General features: G+C 39.6%; 1 protein-coding gene across 3 annotated transcripts in view; it reads right to left on the reverse strand.

Annotated features, from left to right (window-relative positions):
• The window catches only part of VIT (vitrin), a 201,572-nt gene that overhangs the window by 91,584 nt on the left and 84,374 nt on the right, over positions 1 to 25,614 (reverse strand). For 2 of the 3 annotated variants that reach the window (XM_040350844.1, XM_040350842.1), the window contains exons 2-4: positions 10,624 to 10,749; positions 10,349 to 10,514; positions 3,785 to 3,837 (exon numbers count right to left, since the gene is read on the reverse strand). In XM_040350844.1, coding sequence (XP_040206778.1) covers positions 3,785 to 3,815 — 31 coding nt within the window. In that variant the 5' untranslated portion in view covers positions 3,816 to 3,837; positions 10,349 to 10,514; positions 10,624 to 10,749. The remainder of the gene's footprint in view (positions 1 to 3,784; positions 3,838 to 10,348; positions 10,515 to 10,623; positions 10,750 to 25,614) is intronic. The other variant, XM_040350843.1, reaches the window with a different exon arrangement.

Below are 25,614 nucleotides of genomic sequence, written 5' to 3' on the forward strand. Positions count from 1 at the left end.
CCATACACAAACATGATCAAATCTGACATTTATTTAGGTCACATCCACCCAACTGCATTTGCAATGAGCACATTCTATTTCTACATGTCAATGTGGTCAACTCTAATGCACTTGTTCCATGCTGTGTAATTACCAGGCAGAATGAAGCATTTGCTCAAAGCAATGTAATAATGGATATTTGGATGAGCACTGTACAAACTATTTCCCCAAATAAAAAACTCTACCTGAATCACACAGATTCATTGGATGCCAAATTTTACAAAATGTAGTCAGTTTTTGCAAGGGAGTTTGTTCCATTTTCATTTCCTACATTCTTTAGAGGGCTTCACAACTGCTCTTTCAACTGCTCCTACACTTGCCATTTTCCAAGTCCACAGTCAGTAGACTCTACATTTAAATGTTGAACACTAGCATTTGTCACCATGCAGATATCTACAACTGATTTTTTTCATACTATTTGCAGGTTAAACAAATAAACAATTTATAAAGGAATGCAATAGGGAGTAGTTTTTCTCAGCTTTTTCAGGAGGCGAAGCCTATAGTTAAAACTTTTGAAATTAAGGGGACAGTTATTTTGTTAACCCAATTGAGCAAACTTTGGCAGATTATATTTTAAAATGCACAAGTGCTCTACAGTAAAGGTTTGTAGCAAAAGTGCTTCCCAGGAGCAGACACCACAGGATCCTTACTGTTAACCTTATTACCCAGAAAACTTCCATGTGCCATATTGGGGTCAAAATAAGGTTTCAGAAATGTGTAATCCCTACTAATTAGGTTATAAAAGGGCAATTTACAAAGAACATATGTGAAAACCGACCTTTTGCAAACAGAGAACCTAACGCAGTCTATAGCTAGTTGCACAGTAACACTTATTTTAGCTCTACCTCCGCTGAAGAAGTTTTCCTAGAGGTTCCCTTTAAGTGGAAAATTGCCATCTCAAAATATAAGGCCAGAATCTTCACTGCTATTTTTTATATTGTCATGAAATAATTTACAGTGATAACTACTATGATAACTGTAACGGAATGACCCGGGACAAACAGAGACTTTGTAAGGATGAGGGGTACTCCTGTACCGGCGTCACCAAGGAGTCTTAGGTCTAGGGTCACCTTATGTCCGATAGGGCCATAGGGTGACTGAGAAATTATATCCTAAATTACAGGACAGGGGACATCACTGATATCTAGTTCATATTGCAGGATCTTGAGATATTGCAAGTTGTTGGTTAATTGTGACCCAACCAGTCAATAGTGACTAATTTCTATGATTAGCCCTGGCTAGTGAGTTGTTAATTGAGTCAGGCTTCTGGAAGACCTTTCATTGTGTGATAACACTGCTTAAAGCCTATTGATGCTCAGAGGTGTGAATACCTTTCTGTCAAGCTGTATGCGGAGACAGAACGTCTGTCTAAAGATGTGGATTGAGAAGAAATCATTGTGTGATGGTGTTTGGTTTGAATTCTGTTAATGAAGGAATGTGACTGCTCAGATGGAGTGATTAGATCATGATAATTATAGGCTGGCGCCGACATGTCTAGAATGTTTAGCAATTAGCCATCTGAAGGTGTATTGAAGCCCCCCCAGGGTGTGGGTGGAGAGTTTTATTGTTCCTTTCATGCTTAAACTGTATATAAGACTGAAAGCTAACCATTAAAGTTGTCTTCATTTTGAAACCAGAAAGCACAGAGCTGTGTCTCGTCTTATTCTGGGAAATGGGATGGATCGGGTCCTGTTGGTTGGAGTGTCGATGGAAGGTCGTAAACGGTGGTGACCGTTACAATAACTAATGATGAGTAACATTTAGATTTTTTAATTTCTCCAACATCTTAGTAAAAATTTGAAGATTTTGGTCACATTTCACTATTTGGGCTAAATGTATTGGTTACTGATTGGAAATGGGAAAATGTGTATTGTTTGTGGTAAAAATAGCAGTGAATGATTACTAAAGGTTATGGTTGCTCCCTTAAAGTGGTTGCAAATCTCAGACATGAAAATTAAACAAAGCATATGTCACTATTGTGTGTACTAGCGTGAATCCAAACACATAGTTTGGCTCCTCTGATCTATCCTCTCTCTGTTATTTGCATAAGTCACTTTTTTCTGACACAGCAGTCGGGAGATGGCCTGCCCCCTATCCAGCACACAGCAAATGACTCATACCCTCATCTCTGCATATTTTTCTATGAGCCTGTAAGCCTGTGTAGAGGTGGGGATAGGAAGCTGTGTGTATTGCATATCAAGATATTCCATTGTATATCTGAGAGACCTTGTGCATTGAAAAACTGTTTTCAATAAACTTAGGGGCATATTTATAAAGCAGTGAATGTGACATTGGTGCAGCAGGACTATTCTACCCTGAATGCTAAAATAAGAGAGACACTTTTACAAAGCGACTAATGTGTAAGGTAAAGTCTACAGGCTTGGAAAGATAAGTTTGTAAATGGTTAGAAGACTGGCTAAAGGACAGAATTCAGAGAGTAGTGGTTAATGATTTCTACTCTTAATGGTCTAAGGTTATCAGTGGTGTACCCCAAGGTTCAGGTTTGGAGCCCTTACTTTTTAATATATTTAGAAATGATATAGGGTCTGGGAATAAAAGTACCATTTCAGTCTTTGCAGATGACACCAATCTTTGCAGTGGAATAACATCCTTACAGGATGTCTCCAACTTACAACCATCCTCAATGCACTGTCTAATATTGAGACTATGTGGCAAATGAAGTTTAATGTTGATAAATGTAAAATTATGCACTTGGGGGCTAAGACTATGCTTACATAATACATACTAGGGGAGTACAACTGGGGGAATTAATGGGGAGAAGGATCTGTGGGTTTTGGTAGATCATAAGCTCAATAATGGCATGCAATGCCAAGCTGCGTCTTCCAAAACGAGCAACGTCCTTTCTTGTATTAGGAGAGGTCTGGAGAGAGAGAGAGAGAGAGAGAGAGAGAGAGAGAGAGAGAGATACTTTTGCCCCTGTACAAAGCATTATTAAGACCTCATCTGGAATATGCAGTTCAGTTTTGGGCACCAGTTCTCAAAAAGGATATTGGGAAACTGGAGACAGTGGAGAGAAGGGCAACCAAACTGATAAGAGGCATGGAGGAGCTTAGCTATGAGGAAAGATTAGAGAAAATTAATTCTATCTTTAGAAGAGGAGATTAAGGGGGGATATGATCAACATGTGCAAATACATAAGGGGTTAATATGGTGAACTTGGTGTTGAGTTATTCACTTTGATGTCATCACAGAGGACAAGGGGGCACTCTTACTTACTGTTTAGAGTAAAAGAGATTTCATCTCCAAATACGGAAAGGTTTCTTCACAGTAAGAGCTGTGAAAAAGTGGAATAGACTCCCTCCAGAGATGGTTCTGGCCAGCTTAGTAGATTGCTTTAAAAAATGTCTGGATTCTTTCCTAAATGTACATAATATAACTGGGTCCTAACATTTATAGGTAAAGTTGATCCAGGGAATATCTGATTGTCTCACGGGGGATCAGGAAGGATTTTTTTCCCCTGCTGTACAGCTGTAGTAAATTGGATCATGCTTTGCTGGGGGTTTTCGCCTTGCTCTGGATCAACTGTGGGTATAGGATAGGATTGTGTATATGGGATTCTATGATTGTGTTTTTTTTATTTATTTTGATTGGATTACCTAGATGGATTTTTTTCAACCTGACTAACTATGCAACTATGTAACAATTAAAAACCCTTTGGAAATATATTTTAGTAAGAGAGAAAAATATACTAACTGTACAAAATATATACAAATATAAAACTTACCAAATAAAACTGTTATAACTTTTTCCTTCATTGTAACAAAACAGAAAAACACACTGAAAAAGAAAATGTAATTGTTACATATAGATAAATGCAATACTATATTTATAGTCATGTGAAAACAATGAGTTCTCCCCTAGAAATTATTTACTTGTTAAATTGTTCAAACATATTTGAACAAGCAAATATTAAATCTTTATCAAAACAGCTCTTACACATAATTGTGATATACAGTACTTGAATAAAATACAAGAAAAATATAAACATTTCAAAGAATTTATTTAAAGGAGTTGTGTGCAGCAGCCCCCCCCCCCCCCCACAGTCCCCCTAACACTTACCTGAGGTCCCTCTCTGTCCAGCAATGTCCATGAGTGTCTCAGCCGTCTGAAACTCTCCCTCCTGATTGGCTGAGACTCTCAATCAAAGTCAGCCAGACAATCAGGGGAGAGAGGGGGCAGGGCCGGGTTGCGGCTCCATGTCTGAATAGACACAGGGAGCTGTGACTCAGCTCGGGTGCCCCCATAGCAAGCTGCTTGCTGTGGGGGCCTTGAACATGAGGGAGGGGCCAGGATCACAGGGGACCCGAGAAGAGAAGGTTCCGGGCTGCTCTGTGCAAATTCACTGCAACAGAGCAGGTAAGTATAATATGTTTGTTATTTTTATAGGAAAAATCAAGACTTTACAATTACTTTAACCACTTGCTGACTTCTGCACAAACATTTACCTCAGCAGAATGGCACAGACAGACAAATGGGCGTACAGGTACGTCCCTTTAAATTTGCCACCATGTGGGCGTGCGCACGCTCCTGCCGCAAGCTCCGTGACCGTGCCCACGGGACCCGATGTCAGCCGGTGTCCCGGGTTCGTGTCATGGAGTTGAAGAACAGGGAGATGCCAGTGTAAACACAGCATCTCCCCGTTCTGCCTAGTGACAAGACACTGTTCGTCTGCGCCCTCTCATTGGGAGCAGCGATCAGTGTCGTATCACAGTAAGCGCCGCCCCCTAACAGTTAGAATCACTTCCGAGGACACACCTAACCCCTTCCTAGCCCCCTAGTGGTTAACCACTATTAAATTATAATGCTGTAAGATCCATTTCCAATACAACTTTAAGTTTTGGACAAATGAGTGAGTGAGTAACTTATATAGCGCTACAAATGCGAACTAAATCGCCTCAAGGTGCTGTTAGAAATGGCTTCACATTTGTTCAAGCACACTTCTGTATGATGTAGAATTATTAATTCAATGACTGCAAGTTGTCCAGGCCTTAAAGCAGCCAAGCAGCCTCAAAACAAACAAAAAAAATACTTAAAAACATTTCCACCGCCATGCTTCACAGTTGCTATGAGGTTCTTTTTCTGAAGTGCAGTCATTAGTTTGCGCTAAATATGTCTACTGTTACTATAGCCAAACTGTTTTTTTGATTTATCAGTCCACAGCATATTGTTCCAAAAAAACTGGACTGTCTGTACAAGCAATGGCAAACTGTAGTCTTGCTCTAAAATTCTTAATGAGCAGCAATTCTTTTTTCTTCAATTTTTTTCACACCAACCATTACAATTAAATTGTGAGGTTCTTGGAGACTTCTTTTAGCATAATTTAAAATTTAAACAACTTGAAGATTGATTTTCTTTACAGTGCATTGTTTGATTTCAGATTCATTGGCAATCGTTTTAAGCCCCTTGCAGGACTCATAGGAATACACATTCTTTGTTTCCGAGGGTCTTATGGGACGACTTGGCATAATGACAATACACACATCAATGACAAAGAGAACAACAGATCCTAGACATCTGGATTTTTTTTCAAATAATTCCTTTATTTTCCAAAAAGTTGCAGTTTACAGCCAGATAGAAAAAAGGAAAAAATGAAGCATAGTCAAATAGCAATGACAATGAAGGTCACACAATTAGATCCAGGCCTAAACAGGCCTATCAGGACACAGTATGAATGATCTTATATAACATTATAAATATTAAAATGGTCATCAGTCTGCAGGGCATGTAAGGCATATAAAGTGGCGACATGGGAGACTCAGAACGTACATTCGTAAACTTAAAACTGTGCAACTATATAAAACACAACAGTATATCGGGAAGCTAAGCATCCCAGTGGCCAGCTGGACCCAGAATGGGGACAGCGAGACTGGGATAATGTATAGCAGGATACCCAAAATATCTGAAAAATTAACGTCCAAAACTGAGTCAGGTATATGGGGGGGTGGTCAGATGGAGGGGGAAAGAGGGTGGGGGAACTGTTAGGAAGGAGGATATCTGGAATTTAAATAAGAGAGGTGTGATCTGCATACTCCCTAAAGTTAACCATACACGGTTAGAAAATCGTTCAAAAAAACATTCCATACACTCGATTGTTTGACTTACGAAATGTTAGTGTGCTCATTTTGATTCTCAAAATGCAAATTTTAATGCTAAAATACAAACCAAGTGTCAGATTTTTTGCACCGAAACAAATGATTTTCGAAACATTAGTAGTGGAATCGTTTGAAAACAGTTTAAACAAATCTACAGCACATGCGCATGTTAAAATGTAACCCCGGATTGTGCAATCGAACAACAAATAATCTAACGAAAATCTACCATTCATGTTGTTATCGATCGATAATATGTCGATAATTGGGCGACATCTACTAATACAATGATGGCGTTATTGCATGCACGTTCTACAGATTTTTTTATTCCGACCGTTTTTGTCTAACTATTTTCTAACTGTGTATGGCCAGCATAAGAAGGATCTAATGCCGCGTACACAAGACCGTTTTTCGGGTTCTATAAAATTACTTTTTAATGTCATTAAAAACGATCGTGTGTGGGCTCACAATGTAAAAAATGGGCATTAAAAATTTCGAACATGCTCTAATTTTTCACGTTGTAAAAAATGGTCGTGTGTGGGCTTTAACGACGTGAAAAAAAAGCGCATGCTCAGAAGCAAGTTATGAGACGGGAGCGCTAGTTCTGGTAAAACTAGCGTTCGTAATGGAGTAAGCACATTCATCACGCTGTAACAGACTGAAAAGCGCTAATCGTCTTTTACTAACACGAAATCAGCTAAAGCAGCCCAAAGGGTGGCGCCATCCGCATGGAACTTACCCTTTATAGTGCTGTCGTAAGCGTTGTACGTCACTGCGCTTTGCTAGAGCATTTTTTATCACGATCGTGTGTAGGCAAGGCCGTTTTAATGATCAGGTTGATCTGGACCCTTAAAAACGTAATTTTTTAGAACCCGAAAAACGGTCGTGTGTACGCAGCATGATTATTGGCCCCTAATCTGGAACACCTGATTCTGATTTCAAGTAAGTGGTGCACTTAATTTTTCCACATCTCTAATAAGCTTTTTTATGAATTTCGATTATGTGAATGTATACAGCATGTCAATTTTACCATTCGCATTACTAAGTGAACCGCCTCTACTTCGTTAGTAAATCAACCCTAATGTCCTTCATTGTGTGACGTCGTTTTTTACATTATCCTATAAATGTATATCTTTCATAGATGAGCCTGCACATGTATGATAATTTAGAAATATTCAGATTCATGCACAAAGATCATTTGTAATTAGTTCTCTTTAAATTATTGTTTTTTTTTTAAGATACTAAGAAAGTAAAGTACAACACAGTAGCACAGTGTAGCTTAGTTCTGGGCCTCTTTAAAATATGCCTCTTTTAAATATGATTTAAATATATGTTGGCCAAGCCAGGATTATAAAAAGTTTCTATTTTCTATTTTCTTAGAAACTATTTTCATTACTAAAGGATGCATATGTGGTTCAGATTTGCCCATGAAAGCAGCAGCCCAACTAAGGTTTGTTTTAAACTTACAGTAAACTGTTCATTATATTATGTGTGGCTGTTAATTAAAAATACACATTTGGGTTTCGTCTGAGAAACCAGAGATGCTTGAAATGCTCAGACATCCTAGAAATAGATCTTTATTTTGGGTTTGCTTAAAAAAGTTAAGAAATGATCTCTTTGAATTAGAAAACACCAGAGTGCCACCAACATGTTTGGATCTGCAATTTTAGTAAACCCTCCACACCCTCCTCAGCATCTAGAGTTAAAAAAGAAGAATTCTTTAAATCAGAAACTCCATTCCAGCATCCAGCACATCTGCAGCGCTCCTTGCTATTTACATTGCTTCTGCTGTCTGCAGAATGAGCACATTACCTCATCTCTGCTAGTCAGCTGCATAGACTTCTATTGGATTTTAATGGCGTTTTAATGGAGTTTGACCCTACTTTCCCCACCATAGTATGGCAACATAATTTCTATTTTCTGATTGATGTAAAGGGGTCTCCAAATAAGGAGAAAGGTAACTTGTTGCTAAGTAAAATATAAAATTGTGCTGCTAATGAATAAATCTAGACCTGTGTGGTCATGATGTGAACATGTACAAAAAAGGTGTGACCAAATATGCACAAAATATATAAATAGTATATAAACAATATACTTGCGGCAGCAAGTAAATATGCGTGAAAAACCAAGTGACAATAAATGTATTCCAATATTAAAAAATATTATGAAAAGTGGTCATGAGTCACTTCAGAAAAGGGTCCATGTAAACGGTTAATGATGTCAATCAGGTGTAATCCTCGCCAGCAAGGTGAGATATGAGGCATGGAACAGTGATGATGATGGCAATCTTGATGATAAAACCAATATGTAAATAAACATAAATCCAGAAAAAGTATAAGATGGGTACTCTTACCGTGTGGCGTGGACCCAAAACCTCTCAGAAATGGGTCAAATAGGCAAAGGTAAGAGTGATGGTATCTCCAGCACCTCCAAAGGTCATCTCTGGTATAATCCGGAAGTTCCTCCCATCTGTTCCCCGATATTTTCCAGAAAAAAGCTCCAAACTCAATCACTGGTTCCCAGCAGCTCAATGTTGTGGATAGCAAGGATCCAAAAAGAAGTATTATCCCTCCAGGGATTTACGATATGGCATAAAAAGGAACAAGAAAAAAAGGCCTCCACATAGCGTGGGTCAAAAAAGTAAACCCAAGGGATTTATTAAAATTAAACACAAGGCAAAAAGAACAAAGATAAAAACAAGGATAACATTTAAGAAAAACCCTATGCATTTCACAGGGGTGTCAAAGTCCTTTAGGACGAAATGCATAGGGTTCTATGCTTGTTGCTTATCCTGCGCCTTTTTTTATCAGTGATCACCATTGTAACTATCGCTGGATTTTTATAACCACTTATATTTTATCCTTGTTTTTATCTTTGTTCTTTTTGCCTTGTGTTTAATTTTAATAAATACCTTGGGTTTACTTTTTTGACCTACGCTATGTGGAGGCCTTTTTTTCTTGTTCCATTTTATGCCATATCGTAAATCCCTGGAGGGATAATACTTCTTTTTGGATCCTTGCTATCCACAACATTGAGCTGCTGGGAACCAGTGATTGAGTTTGGAGCTTTTTTCTGGAAAATATCGGGGAACAGATGGGAGGAACTTCCGGATTATACCAGAGATGACCTTTGGAGGTGCTGGAGATACCATCACTCTTACCTTTGCCTATTTGACCCATTTCTGAGAGGTTTTGGGTCCACGCCATACGGTAAGAGTACCCATCTTATACCTTTTCTGGATTTATGTTTATTTGCATATTGGTTTTATCTTCAATATTGCCATCATCATCACTGTTCCATGCCTCATATCTCACCTTGCTGGCGAGGATTACACCTGATTGACATCATTAACTGTTTACATGGACCCTTTTCTGAAGTGACTCATGACCACTTTTCATAATATTTTTTAATATTGAAATACATTTATTGTCACTTGGTTTTTCACGCATATTTACTTGCTGCCGCAAGTATATTTTTTTATACACTATTTATATATTTTGTGCATATTTGGTCACACCTTTTTTGTACATGTTTACATCATGACCACACAGGTCTAGATTTATTCATTAGCGCAGCACAATTTTATATTTTACTTTTCTCATATATTATCTGTATGTTGTGTGCTAGCAGCTGCCCTCTTTGTCTTTAGCAGCGCGGTTTTCTCTCCCCTATTTTTTCAACTTGTTGCTGAGGGCTAAGGGTGGTGACCGGGGAGAAATGATCTCCATTGAAATTTAGAGAGAGAGAGAAAAAAAAAAGAGAGAGAACGGTAACATGCAGTCACCAGGAGGAGGCATTACTATGCTGTCATTCAACCTTTATGGGTGGAGGAAGAAACAAAAATGTATTGAAGTTGCTGGAGGGTTCCACCTTCAATGCACACATAGAGGTTGATTTACTAAAGGTAAAACAGACTGTGTACTTTGCAAGTGCAGTTGCTCCAGAGCTTAGTAAACAAGGTTAAGCGTTTCAAAAATAACCAATCACATGCAAGGAAAATAACAAGCATTTTTGCTTGCACATGATTGGGTGAGGGAAGCCAGTAGAGCTTCCCCTCATATACTAAGCTCTGAAGCAACTTCACTTGCAGAGTGCCATGGTAGGATGGCTACCATTTTATTGGTGTCACTACAACAGCTTGTAGGAACTATTACTTGGATCAGGTGCAATATATAGATCATATATAAGCAAGGAAATACCTATATTTAAGTTCTGTGTAGTCTGCTGCGATCAGATTTTGGATAGTTGCTCACATGTGGATTGGTTGGGTGGGACTCCTTACTGTAGCTTTTGCTGTGCAGCTTTCTCTGTGTCTGCTTGATATATTACCAAATAAGTTCACAGTTCTGGCAGTAAGGTTTGAATCTGATGGAAAAAAACTGTAGATAAGATAAACTGAATAAGGTACCAGAACAATTAAAGATAGTTAAAGGAAGCTTGCATAAAATCCATAGGCTGACATTGCTCAACCTACCTTTTGAAGATTCAGGATTCTTAGCTATTGTGCTAAGACACAAGTTTCAATACCTTTAGTCTGTAGTTTTTTCAGTGTAGGTTTCCTTTCATGGGCTTTGACATCAAAGGTGATAACCACAGGACACTAGCAAAAGATAGATTATATTTTAGACAGTTTAGAAAAGTATGCCTGATAGCAAATTTTCTTGAGTGTGTGCAAAGTGCAGGACCTTTGGCTATTTTCATCATTCATATTTTAAAGCAAGCACTTAGCTGTCTTATATAAGGGATGGCAAGGACTATAAACCGATACATCGAATGATCAATTACAAAAGTGAGAACTTTATAGCTGAAAAAAGGCCTTCTTCTTCCTCAAAGACAAAATGTAATATATTACAGCTTATAAATCCTTAGATGTGGTGACTGCATAAGTTTTCATTTTTCAAGTTAAAGTACAGCAAGTACAGAAAATTTCTGTGCCAGAAGTGCAGTGTCCTTGCCACTTCCTGTGAGCAGAACTCAAAGTATTATCTGCATTTGTTTTTCCTTTTTTAGACTTTACACCTTTATTTTCACCTGGTGACCCAGCAGGTCATTACTGTTCTAAGCTGACATCACTAACCCATTGTACTATATCTATGAAGGAGCATGGTTTCCACACTAGAACAAGAAGAGTGCTAGGACTACAGAACAATCCTCCCTTTGCTCATCTCTATAAAATAGTCAACAGTAGTCACTCTGTATTCAACAGAGGTGAACTGGGTAGGGATGATACAACTGATTGAAATAACCTTGCAGAGGGCACAAGACAGCACTGGGTTTCTGGCATCATTAACAGGCACTTTTTTTACTGATCCAAGAGAAATGCAGTAACAAAACACTTTCAATGAAATATAATAAACTGACCAACATTTAAGGAATAGGAAATATTCATTGTTATACTTTACATGTACTTTACGTCTGTTAAATTTATAATTATTTGTATTAGCATATATATTTACCAGTGAATTAATTCATCATTTTTCTTATACTTTTCATTTGTGTTTTTTGAGCTGTCAAACTGTCAAATATTGTGGTAGCTCAGTGTTCAAAAAGCTGCTAAAATCAAAGTATTTTACTCTGGGCGTGTGCTCTCTGCCATGTCTTAAATGCCTCAGGAACATGTCTAAATTATCATGGTAATAATACTCCTCTTACTTGTTTTCACTGAAAATGGCGCCATGAGCACTATGCTGTTTATTTCTTATGTTGGAATTCAAAAACAAAATGTGATTGGTAATTAAGATTTATAGTCAAAATGTTCTTACTGCCTTAGGGATAACAGAGTAGTTCAAAGTGAAAGAAAAGATACATGCCTATTTAATGAATGAACAAATAAAAATCCATAAACACCCACACCTGCATATACATGTACACACATTTTAATGAAAATATATCTCTTTTTATATGGTAAAGAGCTTTCCAGCCATAACTGAAATGAAGAAACCTGCATGAGAACCTTGTTTTAATCAAAGCAAATGGTCTTCTTCTTCTTAATTCCAAGTCAGTAGGACAGAATGAAAGAGAAAAGTTGTACGTTTATCTTCATATTACTGTTCTTCTTTTTGGGCACAGCAGATCATGGTGCAGACTACATAACAGTGATATATTTCAAAGTACAGTAGTATGTGGCAAAAACTGCGCTTATTGGAGCTAAGTGAAAGTTACAATTTCTTTTAGTGATTTATTGTTTTTGACACAATGAATTCTACATTATTGAATGAGTGTGAATCAAGCTGCGTACACACGGTCAGAATTTCTGACAACAAATGTCGTAAAGTCCGACCGCGTGCATGCGCCCTAGGACATTTGTTGTCGGAATTTCCGACAACAAATGTTTGAGAGCTGGTTCTCAAATTTTCCCACAAAAAAACTTGTTGACAGAAATTCCGAGCGTGTGTGCACAATTCCGAGGCACACAATTCCACACATGCTCGGAATAAAGCAGAAGAGCAGCACTGGCTATTGAACTTCTTTTTTCTCGGCTCGTCTTACATGTTGTATGTCACTGTGTTCTTGACGTTCGCAATTTCCGACAACATTTGTGTGACCGTGTGTATGCAAGACAAGTTTGAGCCAACATCCGTCGGGAAAAAAATCCACGGTTTTGTTGTCGGAATTGGCCGATCGCCTCTACGCGGCATAAAGGACCATACATACGATCTGACTTTTTGACAACAGACTTCAAAATGAGCAGGTTTTCAAAAACAATCAGACCATGTGTACGCTCCATCAGACAAACGTTTTCGGTTTTCATCGGACAAAAGTTTGCTCTGCAAACGGACAAACTTATTGGCAACAAAAGTCCTACGGTGCAAAGTCCTATCGTGTGTACAGAAGTCCATCGGACTTTAGTCCAAAGTACAAGCACCCATGCTCAGAACCAATGTTAAAATCAACCAACAATAGCAGAAGTTGACCAAAGGGTGGCGGTAAAGAGCAGAAAAAAGCTGAAAAAACACTTTATTTTGGAAAAGTTTGTTGAAAAAGTCCTGCCGTGTATATGCATACCAAGTTCACGGCCAATGCCCTTCAAACAGAAATCCACGGAAAGGTTTGTTGGAAGTCCGACCGTGTGTATGAGGCTTAAGAGTTCAACTGGATGGCCAAAGCAATTTAGGCAACATTCGTTGGTTTGACCAAACTGTGGTGTTTTGAACTGTTCGGTTTCATAAGTGGAAGTCTTATTGTCCAGTTTTGTGGCTCATTGGCCATTAAAAAAAAAAAGACAACACTGACAAGCAAAGGTTATTTCCTATAGCCTCTGCCCAAAAAGACTTTCCATGGTGACTTTGCATCTCCAGAAAGTAGAGCTGTATCAGCTTTATGCATGTGTAAAATGAGCCAGAAGTTCTATTATATATCTATCATTTACAATTTTTTATCAAATGTTCCTAACTTAAATGACTGTCTGACGTATGATCTTTAATACTCCTGAAACCAAAAAACATACAAAAATATACAAAGACCTAAAGAAGATTATGGTGTGTGCTCCTGGAGTGTCCCATAAAACGGGCAGTCTCAATCTCTCAAAGTCTAGCTTAGATTCGCTTTTCAGGCAAATTTTTTGTCTAGTTTTTATTTGAAGTTGTATCTCATACTCGTACCCCATAAATGGTTAATTGCACCCCATAATTGATTAATTTACAAATTAAGGTATTTTGGCTTTGACAAGATCATATGTTTATGATAGAAGCATAGAAGTTTAGGAGCTTGTCCAGAGGGTAGTGATGGCATATTTTCTGAATAGTTTATAGTTGTACGCAGGGCTCTGTCCTGGGATCAGTTCTAATTAATTAATTAATTTGTTCATAAATGATACAGAGGTTGAATAAATAATTATATATCTGTGTTTGCTTATTATACAAAGCTAAGCAAGTCAATAACTCCACAACAAGATATAACAACAAATAGCAGATCAGGTTGAATATTGAATAATGTAAAGTAATGCACTTTACATGCTAAAACTTTACATGCTAAAAATATACATACAAGATACTCACTAGGGGGAAAACCTTTGGGGGAATTGAGGCTAGAAAAAGATCTGGGGGTTCTAGTAGTTCACAGGCTCAGTAATCGCATGCAATGCCAAGGCTAGCAGCCTATTATCAGTTGCCATCCAGTTTTGGTCACCAATCCTCAGGAAGGATTTGCTTGAACTGGATAGAGTTCAAATAAGGGCAAAAAAGCTATAAAGGAGGCTGGAGGACCTCAGCTATGAGGAATGACAACACATATTAAACCAATTCTTCCTGTAGAAGAGAAGCCTAAGAGGGGATATTATCACAATATATACATGATTAAATGGTGACTCCAGCATTGGGAGGAAACTTTTTAACCCAAGGTCCCTTAAAGTGACTCATCTATAACTTTTACCTATAGGTAAGCCTATAGTAAGGCTTACCTGTAGGTACAGTAAATATCTCCTACGTGCACCGTTTAGGAGATATTTACTTTTGATGCAGCTGGCGACACCATCGGCGCATTCCCCCCTGAAGGAATGGCATACCGCACAATTCCTTGCTGTAAACTGTGACTCCTGCGTGTATGTGGGGGACAGATGTCATTGCGACTCTGGCCACTGACACAACCAAAGTCTGCAAACCCATAAGGAAGACCAGGTGAAGTTGGAAGCACCTTCAGTGGTGACAACATGTCACTGGAGGGCTTTGTTTTAAGGTAAGTTCCACATAATATGCTAGTATGCATACTTGCACATTATGGCATTGACTTGCAGGATTTAAAAAAAAAACAAGAAAAAAAAATGCCGCTTTAAGACGACACACGGCCACACAATAAAGTTGGATGAGAAGCAGTTTAATCTTACACCAAGGGGATCTTTTCTGTTAGAGTGGTAAAGATGTGGAACTTCATTCTACAAATGAGGGTGTCAGGATTGTAAATACATAAAAAATAACTTTTTGATGTTTTCTTATCAAACACAATGTAAAGGAATATTGAAAATGGTACTGACACATGCACGGGCATGCGTGTGCACACACACGCACACTCAGGTTGACCTGGATGGACTGGTGTCTTTATTCAGCCTTAACAAATATGTAATTATATATTTCATTGTATATGCTAGCAGGTTTATGAATTAAAGTGATTGTAAAGTCTAGTTTTCTTCCTATAAAAATATCAAACATGTCGTACTTTCCTGTTGCAGTGGATTTGCACAGAGCAGCCTGGATCCTCCTCTTCTCGGGTCCCTCTTCTGTGATCCTGGCCCCTCTGTCCTGTTCAGTTGCCTCACAGCAAGCAGCTTGCTAGCTATGGTGGCACCCGAGCTGAGTCACAGCTCCCTGTGTCCATTAAGCACGGAGCCCTGGCCTGGCCCTGCCCCCTCTCTTCCCTGATTGGCTAGCTGACTTTGATCGACAGCAGTGGCAGCCAATGACGCTGCTGCTGTGTCTCAGCCAATCAGGAGGGAGAATCTCGGATGGCTTAGACACTTGTGGACATCGCTGGACAGAGAAGGACCTCAGGTAAGTGTTAGGGGGGCTGAGGGGGGCTGCTGCACAAAAGGCTTTTTATCTTAATGCATAGAATGCATTAAGATAAAAAACCTTCTGCTATACAACCACTTTAAGGCAATGAGAAATTTGGTAAGGAGGAGCAAAGTGCACTAACTCATTCAGTTAGGAGACCACTTTTTTAATGAAATCTTTTATTGAAAAGTTATACAATATAAACATATAAAAGGTTTATACCATTGAAGATTTGTCAAGCTCAACACTTTGTATAGAGGGCAAGATGTATCATTAGTATACAGCATTAGTATATAAAACACAAACCCTTGAAGGCTTAGCTCAAGAAATAAAGTAAGCTACAGATCAATGAGGCCTGGAGGCGTGGTTAGCTTGAATGCCATCTTGCTACTTGGTGACAAACAGAACAAACTAAAAAACATTAATTGAAACATTACCAGAGAAAACTTAACATCAACGTGAATAACTTAAGTTGACAAGTGCCTTTGGTAACCCAAACTGAGTCAAGATAGGAAATCACTTTTATTTGGTTTCTGTGAGAGACACATCACCGGGTTTACTTCCTCTTTGTTTCCCTTCAAAGGAAAAAGCATAATGGGCTACTATGCATTGCATAGTAGCCCATTATGTGTCACTTACCTGAAACTGAAGCCTGCGATGTCCCCGATTTCCTCACCGGCTGGAAGAGTGACTGGCCAGAGTCGTGTGACGTTACTCTCGCGCGAGGGAGCCGCCAGTCACGGCATGACCTTTACTTGAAATGGCACGGAGTGAGCTTTCTAAAATGCGGAAGAAATACTCGTACGGGGAATTGTAAGTATCTCCTAAACCGTGTAGGTTTAAGAGATATTTACAGCACCCTTAATATAGGCTTACCTGTAGGTAAAAGTGTGTTGTAAGGGTTTACAACCACTTTAATATTTACTCTAATATGTTGTTGCTCACAAAGTGTTAGCAGTTTGGCAAGATCTTAACAGAACAAACGTTTTCTACCACAGAATTGGTGCCTTTAAGGCCTTGTACACACGGGCAAACATGTCCGCTGAAAACGGTCCGCCGTACCGTTTTCAGCGGACATGCCCGCCCGGAGATTTCTGTATGATGGCTGTACACACCATCATACAGAAATGAGAGACAATCCGCGCGGACAGACATCGCGGTGACGTGTTCGCGCCGTCGCCGCGACGATGACGGGGCGACGTGCGCGACGCTGAAAGGTCAATGCTTCCACGCATGCGTCAAAGTCATTCGACGCATACGAGGGATAGCGGCCGCTCGGACATGTACGGTAAGTCTGTACAGACGACCGAACATGTCCGACGGACAGGATTCCAGCGGGCATGTTTCTAAGCAAGTTTAGAAACATTTGTCCGCTCAAAAACGGTCTGGCGGGCAAATGTATGCTGGAATCCTGTCCGATCGGCCGTACACAAGACCGAACATGTTTGCTGAAACTGGTCCGCGGACCAGTTTCAGCAGACATGTTCGGTCGTGTGTACGGGGCCTACGATGTACACATTTTCATAGCAGTTGATGTAGTCACAAGGACACATGTCTATGTCTACTTGAGTGTAGTCCAGCAACCTAGATTTTTTGCAGACCCTACAGTGGCCTGTTCTGCAGGTTTACCCATACAGTACTCTAAGATCTGAGAAAAGGCTTATCTTTACTGAAACATCAATGCATGAAGTTACTTCTAATCCCCTTCTTAACCTTTGGTCCTTAAAAACATTATTTTAAACAGAGTCTGTTCAGAAAGCTGTCTGAGAATTGACAGATTAGGGTCAACATTTGTTAAACAAATACTTACAAGACCTGCCATTAAATGCAAAGTAACATTGCTATGTGGACGATTCAATAAAAGGACAGTAGTTTAATCTGTTTACAGAAATGCAAACGCCTGCTTTACAACTTTTTAGACACTAAGATGAATCAAGGTTAGCCACTGACACTGGTGAAGATTGTTAGCTGTTCCATCAGAAGCTTAAACTATGCCCTTTTCCCAGGATTGCTATTTACAAAAGCGCCATGCAAGCCTGGGAGAGTCCTTCAAGTTTATGTAAATGATTAAATAAATTTACAGACGCTTTTCAAAATTAACCACATGCATGTTTTATACAACAATTTAATTCAAGGACAGAAATAAGATGAATGTGTGTAGATGCACAGCGGCAAATGAACATTAAAGTGGCTGCAATAAATAAAATAGAAAATCAGGAGTTGCAAATATGACGATAACAAATTGAGAAAGACACAGTGGTCTGGAATGTTCAAAGTGATAAAATGTAGACAGGTCTATTTTGTGCACATCCCCATTAATCCATGTTAGATTCTTCTTTCAATAACAAAGGGCTGCTTTTTACATCCAAGTTCTCTGGCTCTCACTCTTCCATCTTATATTTGGTCTTTTCCTCCAATATGCCAGCATACTTAGCAACGTCTATTAATCACAGAACAATTTTCTTGGGAAGTGTGAGCTACTTAGGGCGCCAGGCTCCATTCTGTCACATCATTAATTTTCCTAATATATGCCATTCAGTCTGTATAAACCTTTCTTTGAGTGTATTGAGGAAGGATGGAGCGTGACTCCTTTTTTTCCCCCTCTCTCACAACTTTCAACATCTTTAATTGAAGGAACATAGTGGTCGGTTCAGTTCACTGAAAAACACCACTTGTCAGAGTCTTCTGCAACAAATTCAAACGATGAATAGCAAATGTTGAAATACCATGACAGAGACCTCTTAACAAGGGCTGGTAATCTGTCATGGTGGTTTGAAACCAAAGCCAGCTAATGTCTCTTTTTACTAAAACCTGATGGTTTTACAAGAACCATGAGTGATTGTTTTCACCTTTTTTTTTGCAAATTTTAACCAAAATGTCATGGTTTTTAAGTGTATTTGCAAAGCTGGCTTGTGTTGCCTCAGCTTCTTGGGTTCTTGTCCAGTACTGTTTAGGAGGAATAGCGTAGCAGTAGGAATGGCATGGGAAGAAAATGAGAATTTACAAGACATAAGTAACTGTTAACTGAAACCGGTGTTTGAATCTACAACAGATTCTGTTCAATAAAAGGATTCATGGATGTTGACAAATACGTTTTAGATATGAAAAGTATGCGAGCAAGAAAAATTCTTGTTGTGCATAGTAAACAAGAGTAAGCCACAGCTTTCATAGACACAACAGGATAAAAGGGCTGTACTTTCTGGATGAATGAAGGTATGATTTATACATTGCAAGAACATAGATCCACATGTGTGATAAACATTAGTGATAACACACCACAAGTCATAAGAAACACTCTTCCTAGAGCTCCGCTTTAATCATAATCCTAGCCCCAAACCTATATCTAAAAATAAAGTTCTATCTTTAGTCCTGTACTTGACTTTAACCTGAAGCAATCCCTATCCCATGCCACAAAAAATAACTCATTAGTAACAATCAATGTTTACAGGACCACAGGAGCCAGCGTACTGGATCCTGCACAACCATTAAATCAAGTTTTAAAGAAGTTTTAAAGTACTTCCAAGCCTCACCACTATGCTACCATGTAGCAAGGTATTTGCTATGGTCTTGCTTTGCTTGAACATGCACTCAGTTAATTAAGAGAAGATTCTAAACTGATTTAAATCAGCCCCCACTGTATGTGTCTGAGATTGTGTGTATATATATACAGGCATACCCCGGTTTTAAGTACACAATTGGGTTTATTTACTAAAGCTGGAAAGTGCAAAATCAGGCTCACTTCTGCATAGAAACCAATGAGCTTCTATCCCCAGCTTGTTCAATTAAGACTGGTAATAAAACCTGGAAGCTCATTGGTTTTTATGCAGAAGTGAGCCTGATTTTTTGCTTTTCAGCTTTAGTAAATAAACCCAATTGTGTACTTAAAACCGGGGTATGCCTGTACATACAATAAAGACAAAAAAAAGGGTAGTTAGCGACATTAAATTTAAGTTAGCAAAGAAAAATGTAATACCGCGTACACACGATCAGATTTTCCGTCAGAAAAACCTTGGATGGTTTTTCTGACGGAATTCCGCTCAAGCTTGGCTTGCATACACACGGTCACACAAAAGTTCTCTGGACTTTCGACCATCAAGAATGCGGTGACGTACAACACTACGATGAGCCGAGAAAATTAAGTTCAAATTGTTTCCAAGCATGTGTCGGAATTTTGCGCGTCGGAGTTGCTATAGACGATCGGATTTTCTGATAGGATTTTTTTCTGTCGGAAAATTGGAGAACCAGCTCTCAATCTTTTGTTGGTGGAAATTCCCACCGCTAAAGTCCGATGGAGCATACACACTATCGGAATTTCCATTCAAAAGCTCACATCAGACTTCTGCTGTTGGAATTTACGATTGCATGTACGGGGCATAAGACTATCTACTGTAGATAGCTAGATGTGAGTTTCAGGTTCATAGAAGTAGATGTAATCTGGATAAATAGGGCTGGTCTCCCAGAGGGCATATTACACATATAATGATTTTGCTGATTTCTTGGTTGCCATATGATATAGGCACTTTCCGTCAGGAATTATGTCACACCTTTATGACTCACCGCAACAGTAAATGCAATAAATCTGCTCTGTTAGGTCAATGAAGCATAAAACACATGGAATGTAAAAATAATTCTGTTTGAACAGTGATTTTATCTGGGCTTCTGCATTCTAAATAGTTGTGTCTAAAGTTGTTTGAACCTTAGGAGCAGAAAGGGATAATAGTAGTTGTCAGGCAGTCTGTACAGACAAATGAAATGTCAGTTCAGCTTTAACTGCGGAGCCACAACCAAATCCGCCCATGGCATCACATTTATCTACGATATATCATTAATGTGTGAAGTGAGCCGTCCATCATAAATTTTCAAGATAACTTCACATTAACATAAGCAGGGTTTCTTAAACTTTTTAATCCAAGGACATAAATAAGAAAATTGTTACCATACCATACTAGGAGCCAAGAAGAGTCCTACCAAAATGTCAACAAAGCCAAAGACACATTTCTTTGAGCTTTAGTAAAGCCAAGAGAAATTCTTCATTACATTTTCTTTTTGACAATTTTAACTGCTGCCAGGGTCTCACAACTTTGTCGGTATACTATTCATCTCCCACCCCTGCCTCGCATGGGCTCTAGTGCTTCGTATTGGGTCCGTGCTGCCATTTTGGATCCCGACCTTTAGTTTAAGAAACTCTGAACTATAGGATCACATTTACTAAGATATTTAAATAGAGGTAAAATAAGTGCATACTGCTTGCCTTGAAGAAAAGCTTTTCAATGGATTTTAATAATGTATTAACCCATTTGCTTAAAGTAGTTGTAAAGGCTAAATGTTTTTTTTTTCTTAATGTATTCTCTGCATTAAGGTAAAAAACCTTTTAGGTGCAGCTTCCCCTGCCCCCTTAAATACTTACCTGAGCTGAATCTCGATCCAGCACTGTGCCAGAGAGCAGCGGCACTACTCACGCTCTACCTCGCTGGACTCAGTGACTGCATCGGGTACAATTGTCTGTCAATCAGATCTGGCTGATGCTGTAAATCAGATCCAGTGGTGACGGAACAGGGGGCCAAGGCTAAACCACACTATGTGTGTCAATAGACACACACAGTGAGATTCAGGATCAAGTCCACGCAATTGCAACCCCTAGTAAGCAGATTGCTAGGGGGAACTTGGAAGGCATGAGGTGCCAGGAGTGCTGGAAGGGGACACCAGAAGAAGAGGACCGGAGCTGCTCTGTGCAAAACCACTGCAAGGAGCAGGAACTATAACATATTTGTTATTTAATAAAATCCTTTAAAATCACTTTAACTTTGTGTGTGTGTGTGTGTGTGTATATATATATATATATATATATATATATATATATATATATATATATATATATAAATATATACAAGGGGTCATCAAAAAGTTTTCTTTTTTATATTTAATAATCAGATTGGCTGGCAGGAGATGCATGGCGCACGAAGGAGAGGAGGGAGAAGACACACGCAGGGGAACCGAGTAGTAAACAAGCAGCCACCAGCCCGGAGAGAAGCTGCCACCACAATGCCCACAAGATGGGGTAAGTGCGGGGCCCCAACTGACACTGACCAGGGGTCACCACCTGTGACCCGGATGGCCGACTGACTGTAGGGGGGATTAGGGTGATGCCATCCGTGACCAGGGGGTGGTGCCAGCCACCAACTCACTGTTCGTATGTCAACAGAGCTGGAAGTGTCATTGGAGTACAAATGCGCTGATTACTGCAGCCTGTTCTATCGATAACTACAAGTCTGTCTGCTGATGTTTAAAATGCATATGGAAAGTTTTCTTCACTTTTAAGAGTTGTGAAAGTGTGGTTCTTTACTTCAAAAGCCTACCAAAAGAAAGGGACTTCCCCTCTTAGACAGTTGTCCCAATGAAATATTTAATCTCACCTTTTTCTCTGGGAACAACCTTACATTTTTAAATTACCCATCTCTTTATGTTTTAGTGATAATGGTCACAAGTACAAATAGAAGTATAAATATTACCTGCAGAGACACAAACCACAATAAAAACTTTGGCTATAAGCCGTCCCACTCCATTGAAAACTGGCTAAAATATATTTGACTTCTACAACCTGCTTATATTCACCCCAACCTCGCCATCTACACCAACCACAACCTGCTCATATTCACCCCAACCTCACCATCTCCACCAACCACAACCTGCTCATATTCACCCCAACCTCACCATCTCCACCAACCACAACCTGCTCATATTCACCCCAATCTCATCATCTCCCCCACCACAAAAAATAAAGAAAAACTTTTTTTTTAAAACTTTACTTACACTTTAATGGCATGAATGAACCTTTATAACAAGGCATAGGTGGCATGTGATACACCACATAAGAATTTGTAGAAGGACATTTCCAACAATATTTTTTCAATTAGATGACTTTAGAAATGTATTTAAATGTTTATGAGATTGAAGGTTAAATCATTAACCACTACCCGACGGCCGTACGACTTTATACGGCCGCGGGGTGGTTCTAATTCTCTGAGTGTCCGTGTTTACACGGCCTGCGCGTGCAGTCAGCGGCGCGGGCGCGTCCGGCTTTGGCGCGCGCCTGCTCGCCGCATCGCTGAGATGCCGATCCGAGTGCCCGGCGGGCGTGATGTCCGCCAGGCACTCGGGATCGGCGGCTACAGGGACAAGACGTGGAGCTCTGTGTGTAAACACAGAGCTCCACGTCCTGTCAGGGGAGAGAGGAGACCGAGTCCCTTGGACCGTGTCCCTTGTACATAGGGACATAGATCGGTCACTTCCCCAGTCACCCCCCTTCCCCCACAGTTAGAACACAATTCAGGGTACACATTTAACCCCTTCCTCACCCCCTAGTGTTAACCCCTTCATTGCCAGTCACATTTATACAGTAATTAGTGCATATTTATAGCACTGATCGCTGTATAAATGTGAATGGCGCCAAAAATGTGTCAAAAGTGTCCGATGTGTCCGCCATAATGTCGCAGTCACGAAAAAAATGCTGATCGCCGCCATTAGTAGTAAAAAAAAATAATAAAAAATAATAATAATTCTGTCCCCTATTTTGTAAGCGCAATAACTTTTGCGCAAACCAGACGCTTTTTGCGATTTAATTTTTTTTTCCAAAAATATGTAGAAGAATACGTATCGCCTAGACTGAGAATTTTTTTTTTTTAAATTGGGCTATTTATTACAGCAACAAGTAAAAAATATAGTTTTTTTTTCAAAATTGTCGCTCTATTTTTGTTTATAGCGCAAAAAATAAAAACCGTAGAGGCGATCAAATACCACCAAAAGAAAGCTCTATTTGTGGGGAAAAAAGGACGTCAATTTTGTTTGGGAGCCACGTCGCACGACCGCGCAATTGTCAGTTAAAGTGACGCAGTGCCACAAGCTGAAATTTCACCTGGTCAGGAAGGGGTATATGTGCCCAGTAAGGAAGTGGTTAAAGATAATCAAAGTATTGATTAATGAAAATGTACTGTATATACAGACAAAACCCTTTTTTGTAGTTTTGGTGAGATAGGTTCTTTTTTGCTGTCTGCATTCTGTTGGTGAGATGTCGGTTTATTCCTGTCCTGTGGACACAACAGGGAGTAAGAGGAATTATTTCCAAAGAGGTGATTGCCCTTTAAGACAGTAGTCTGTGGAACATGTATCCTTTTACAAGATTTCCCCCAGAGCTGGTTCTGCCGACACCTATAAATTTATGGATTTTCCACCATATTTTGTCCTGCTGTGCAAACATGTTGTTCTCTAAACTGTACAGTAAAGACTGCAGGTAGGCAAAATACAGATAAAAATGAAAGTAATGCCAGCCTGGGCCTATAATGTGCTTTTAAAGCACAGGTAAAGAAAAGATTTGGTGTCTTTAGAGTGGTTCAAACTTACAATGAACCTCAACATTAAAGCCTAAGTGAAATATTAAAGTGTTACTAAACCCACAACAGTAAAATCAGCCTGTATATGCAGTAAAAGGGGTTGTAAACCCTTGAGGTTTTTCAGCTCCAGACGGTGTCTCGGGTCCTGATTGGATAGATTAATAGCAGCACAGCCATTGGCTCCCTCTGCTGTCAATCATATTCAATGATGCAGGAGCTGGGGGGCAGGGTCCGGTCATGCTGTCTGTGTCAATGGACGTAGCAGCAGGACACAAGGGCACACTCGTACGAGTCCCCCCGAGGGAGAGCGGCTCTCCAACAGGGCACTCGAGAAGTGGAAGAGCCGAGAGCTTCACTAAGGGACGCCAGAAGAGGAGGATCGAGGCCACTCTGTGCAAAACCAACTGCACAGAGGAGGAAAGTATGACATGTTTTTTTTTTTGTTTGTTTTTTAAAACTAACCTTTATCTGTACAGTTTAGCTGCTCCGTTGAATCTTTTTAGAACATTCGACAGACACCATAAGCCTTCAATGACAGATTCGACCTTAATTAATATGGATTTTTGGACAAATGCATTTTTTAACAAAACAAAATAAATAAGAACAAATTTCGGGAGTAACTAAATACATTTATTTTTCGGACGAAAACGAAATTCCAAATCGAAATATTTCAGTGTGCACATGTCTAATCCACATGTCTCTTCACTACCTTAAAACAAACTTGTAGCAAAAAGCAATAGGTATATCTAAACCCACAAAAAAAATATAATATACGGAAGCCTACCAGTCCTTATGCGTCGAATATGTAAATGAGCAAGATACGCCGATTCACGAACGTACGTACGCCCGTCGCAGTAAGCTACGCCATTTACGTAAGTCGTTTTTCCTGCGTAAAGATAAACCACCAAAAAGATGGCGCAGCCCATGCAAGGTATGGACGACGCAACAGCCGCCATATTTTACGTTGTTTGCGTAAGCGTACGTGAATGGGGCTGGGCGTAGGTTACGTTCACGTCAAAAGCATTGAGTATTTGCGACATGATTCTGAGCATGCGTGCGCATGCGCCGTACGAACGGCCTTCATTTACATGGTGTCATTGTTAATTTAAATGTAGCCCGCCCACTACATGCCTACTTTGAATTAGGCGGGGTTACACCGGCCCATTTGCGCTACGACGACGTAACTTACGGAGCAAGTGCTTTGTGAATACTGGCCTTGCCTCACTATGTTACGTCGGCGTAGTGCAAATGGGATGCGCTACGCCAAACTAAAGATGCACCCTCCTACGTGAATCTGGCTATATATGACTTAATGTGACACTAAGCTCTAGTTTTAAAAAAAATTCTATCAAATACAGTATGTATTCTTAACTCAGAAAAGTACCTTCTATTGATCTCAGCCTCCCTCAAATCTCCCCCACATGTTCTTTTGCTGCTGTGATCTGACTTTATGGCTATGTTTGTTTTCCATGGTCCCACTCTATGTATCCCCTGCTCTTACACTATATGACTATGAACTTTGGACTATGGGATGTGTAGTGTGCACGGGGCAGTGCACATGACCACAACTAACGTGTACTGCTCATTCAGGTT

Source organism: Rana temporaria, chromosome 4 (genome assembly GCF_905171775.1).
Source record: "Rana temporaria chromosome 4, aRanTem1.1, whole genome shotgun sequence".
NCBI lineage: Eukaryota > Metazoa > Chordata > Amphibia > Anura > Ranidae > Rana > Rana temporaria.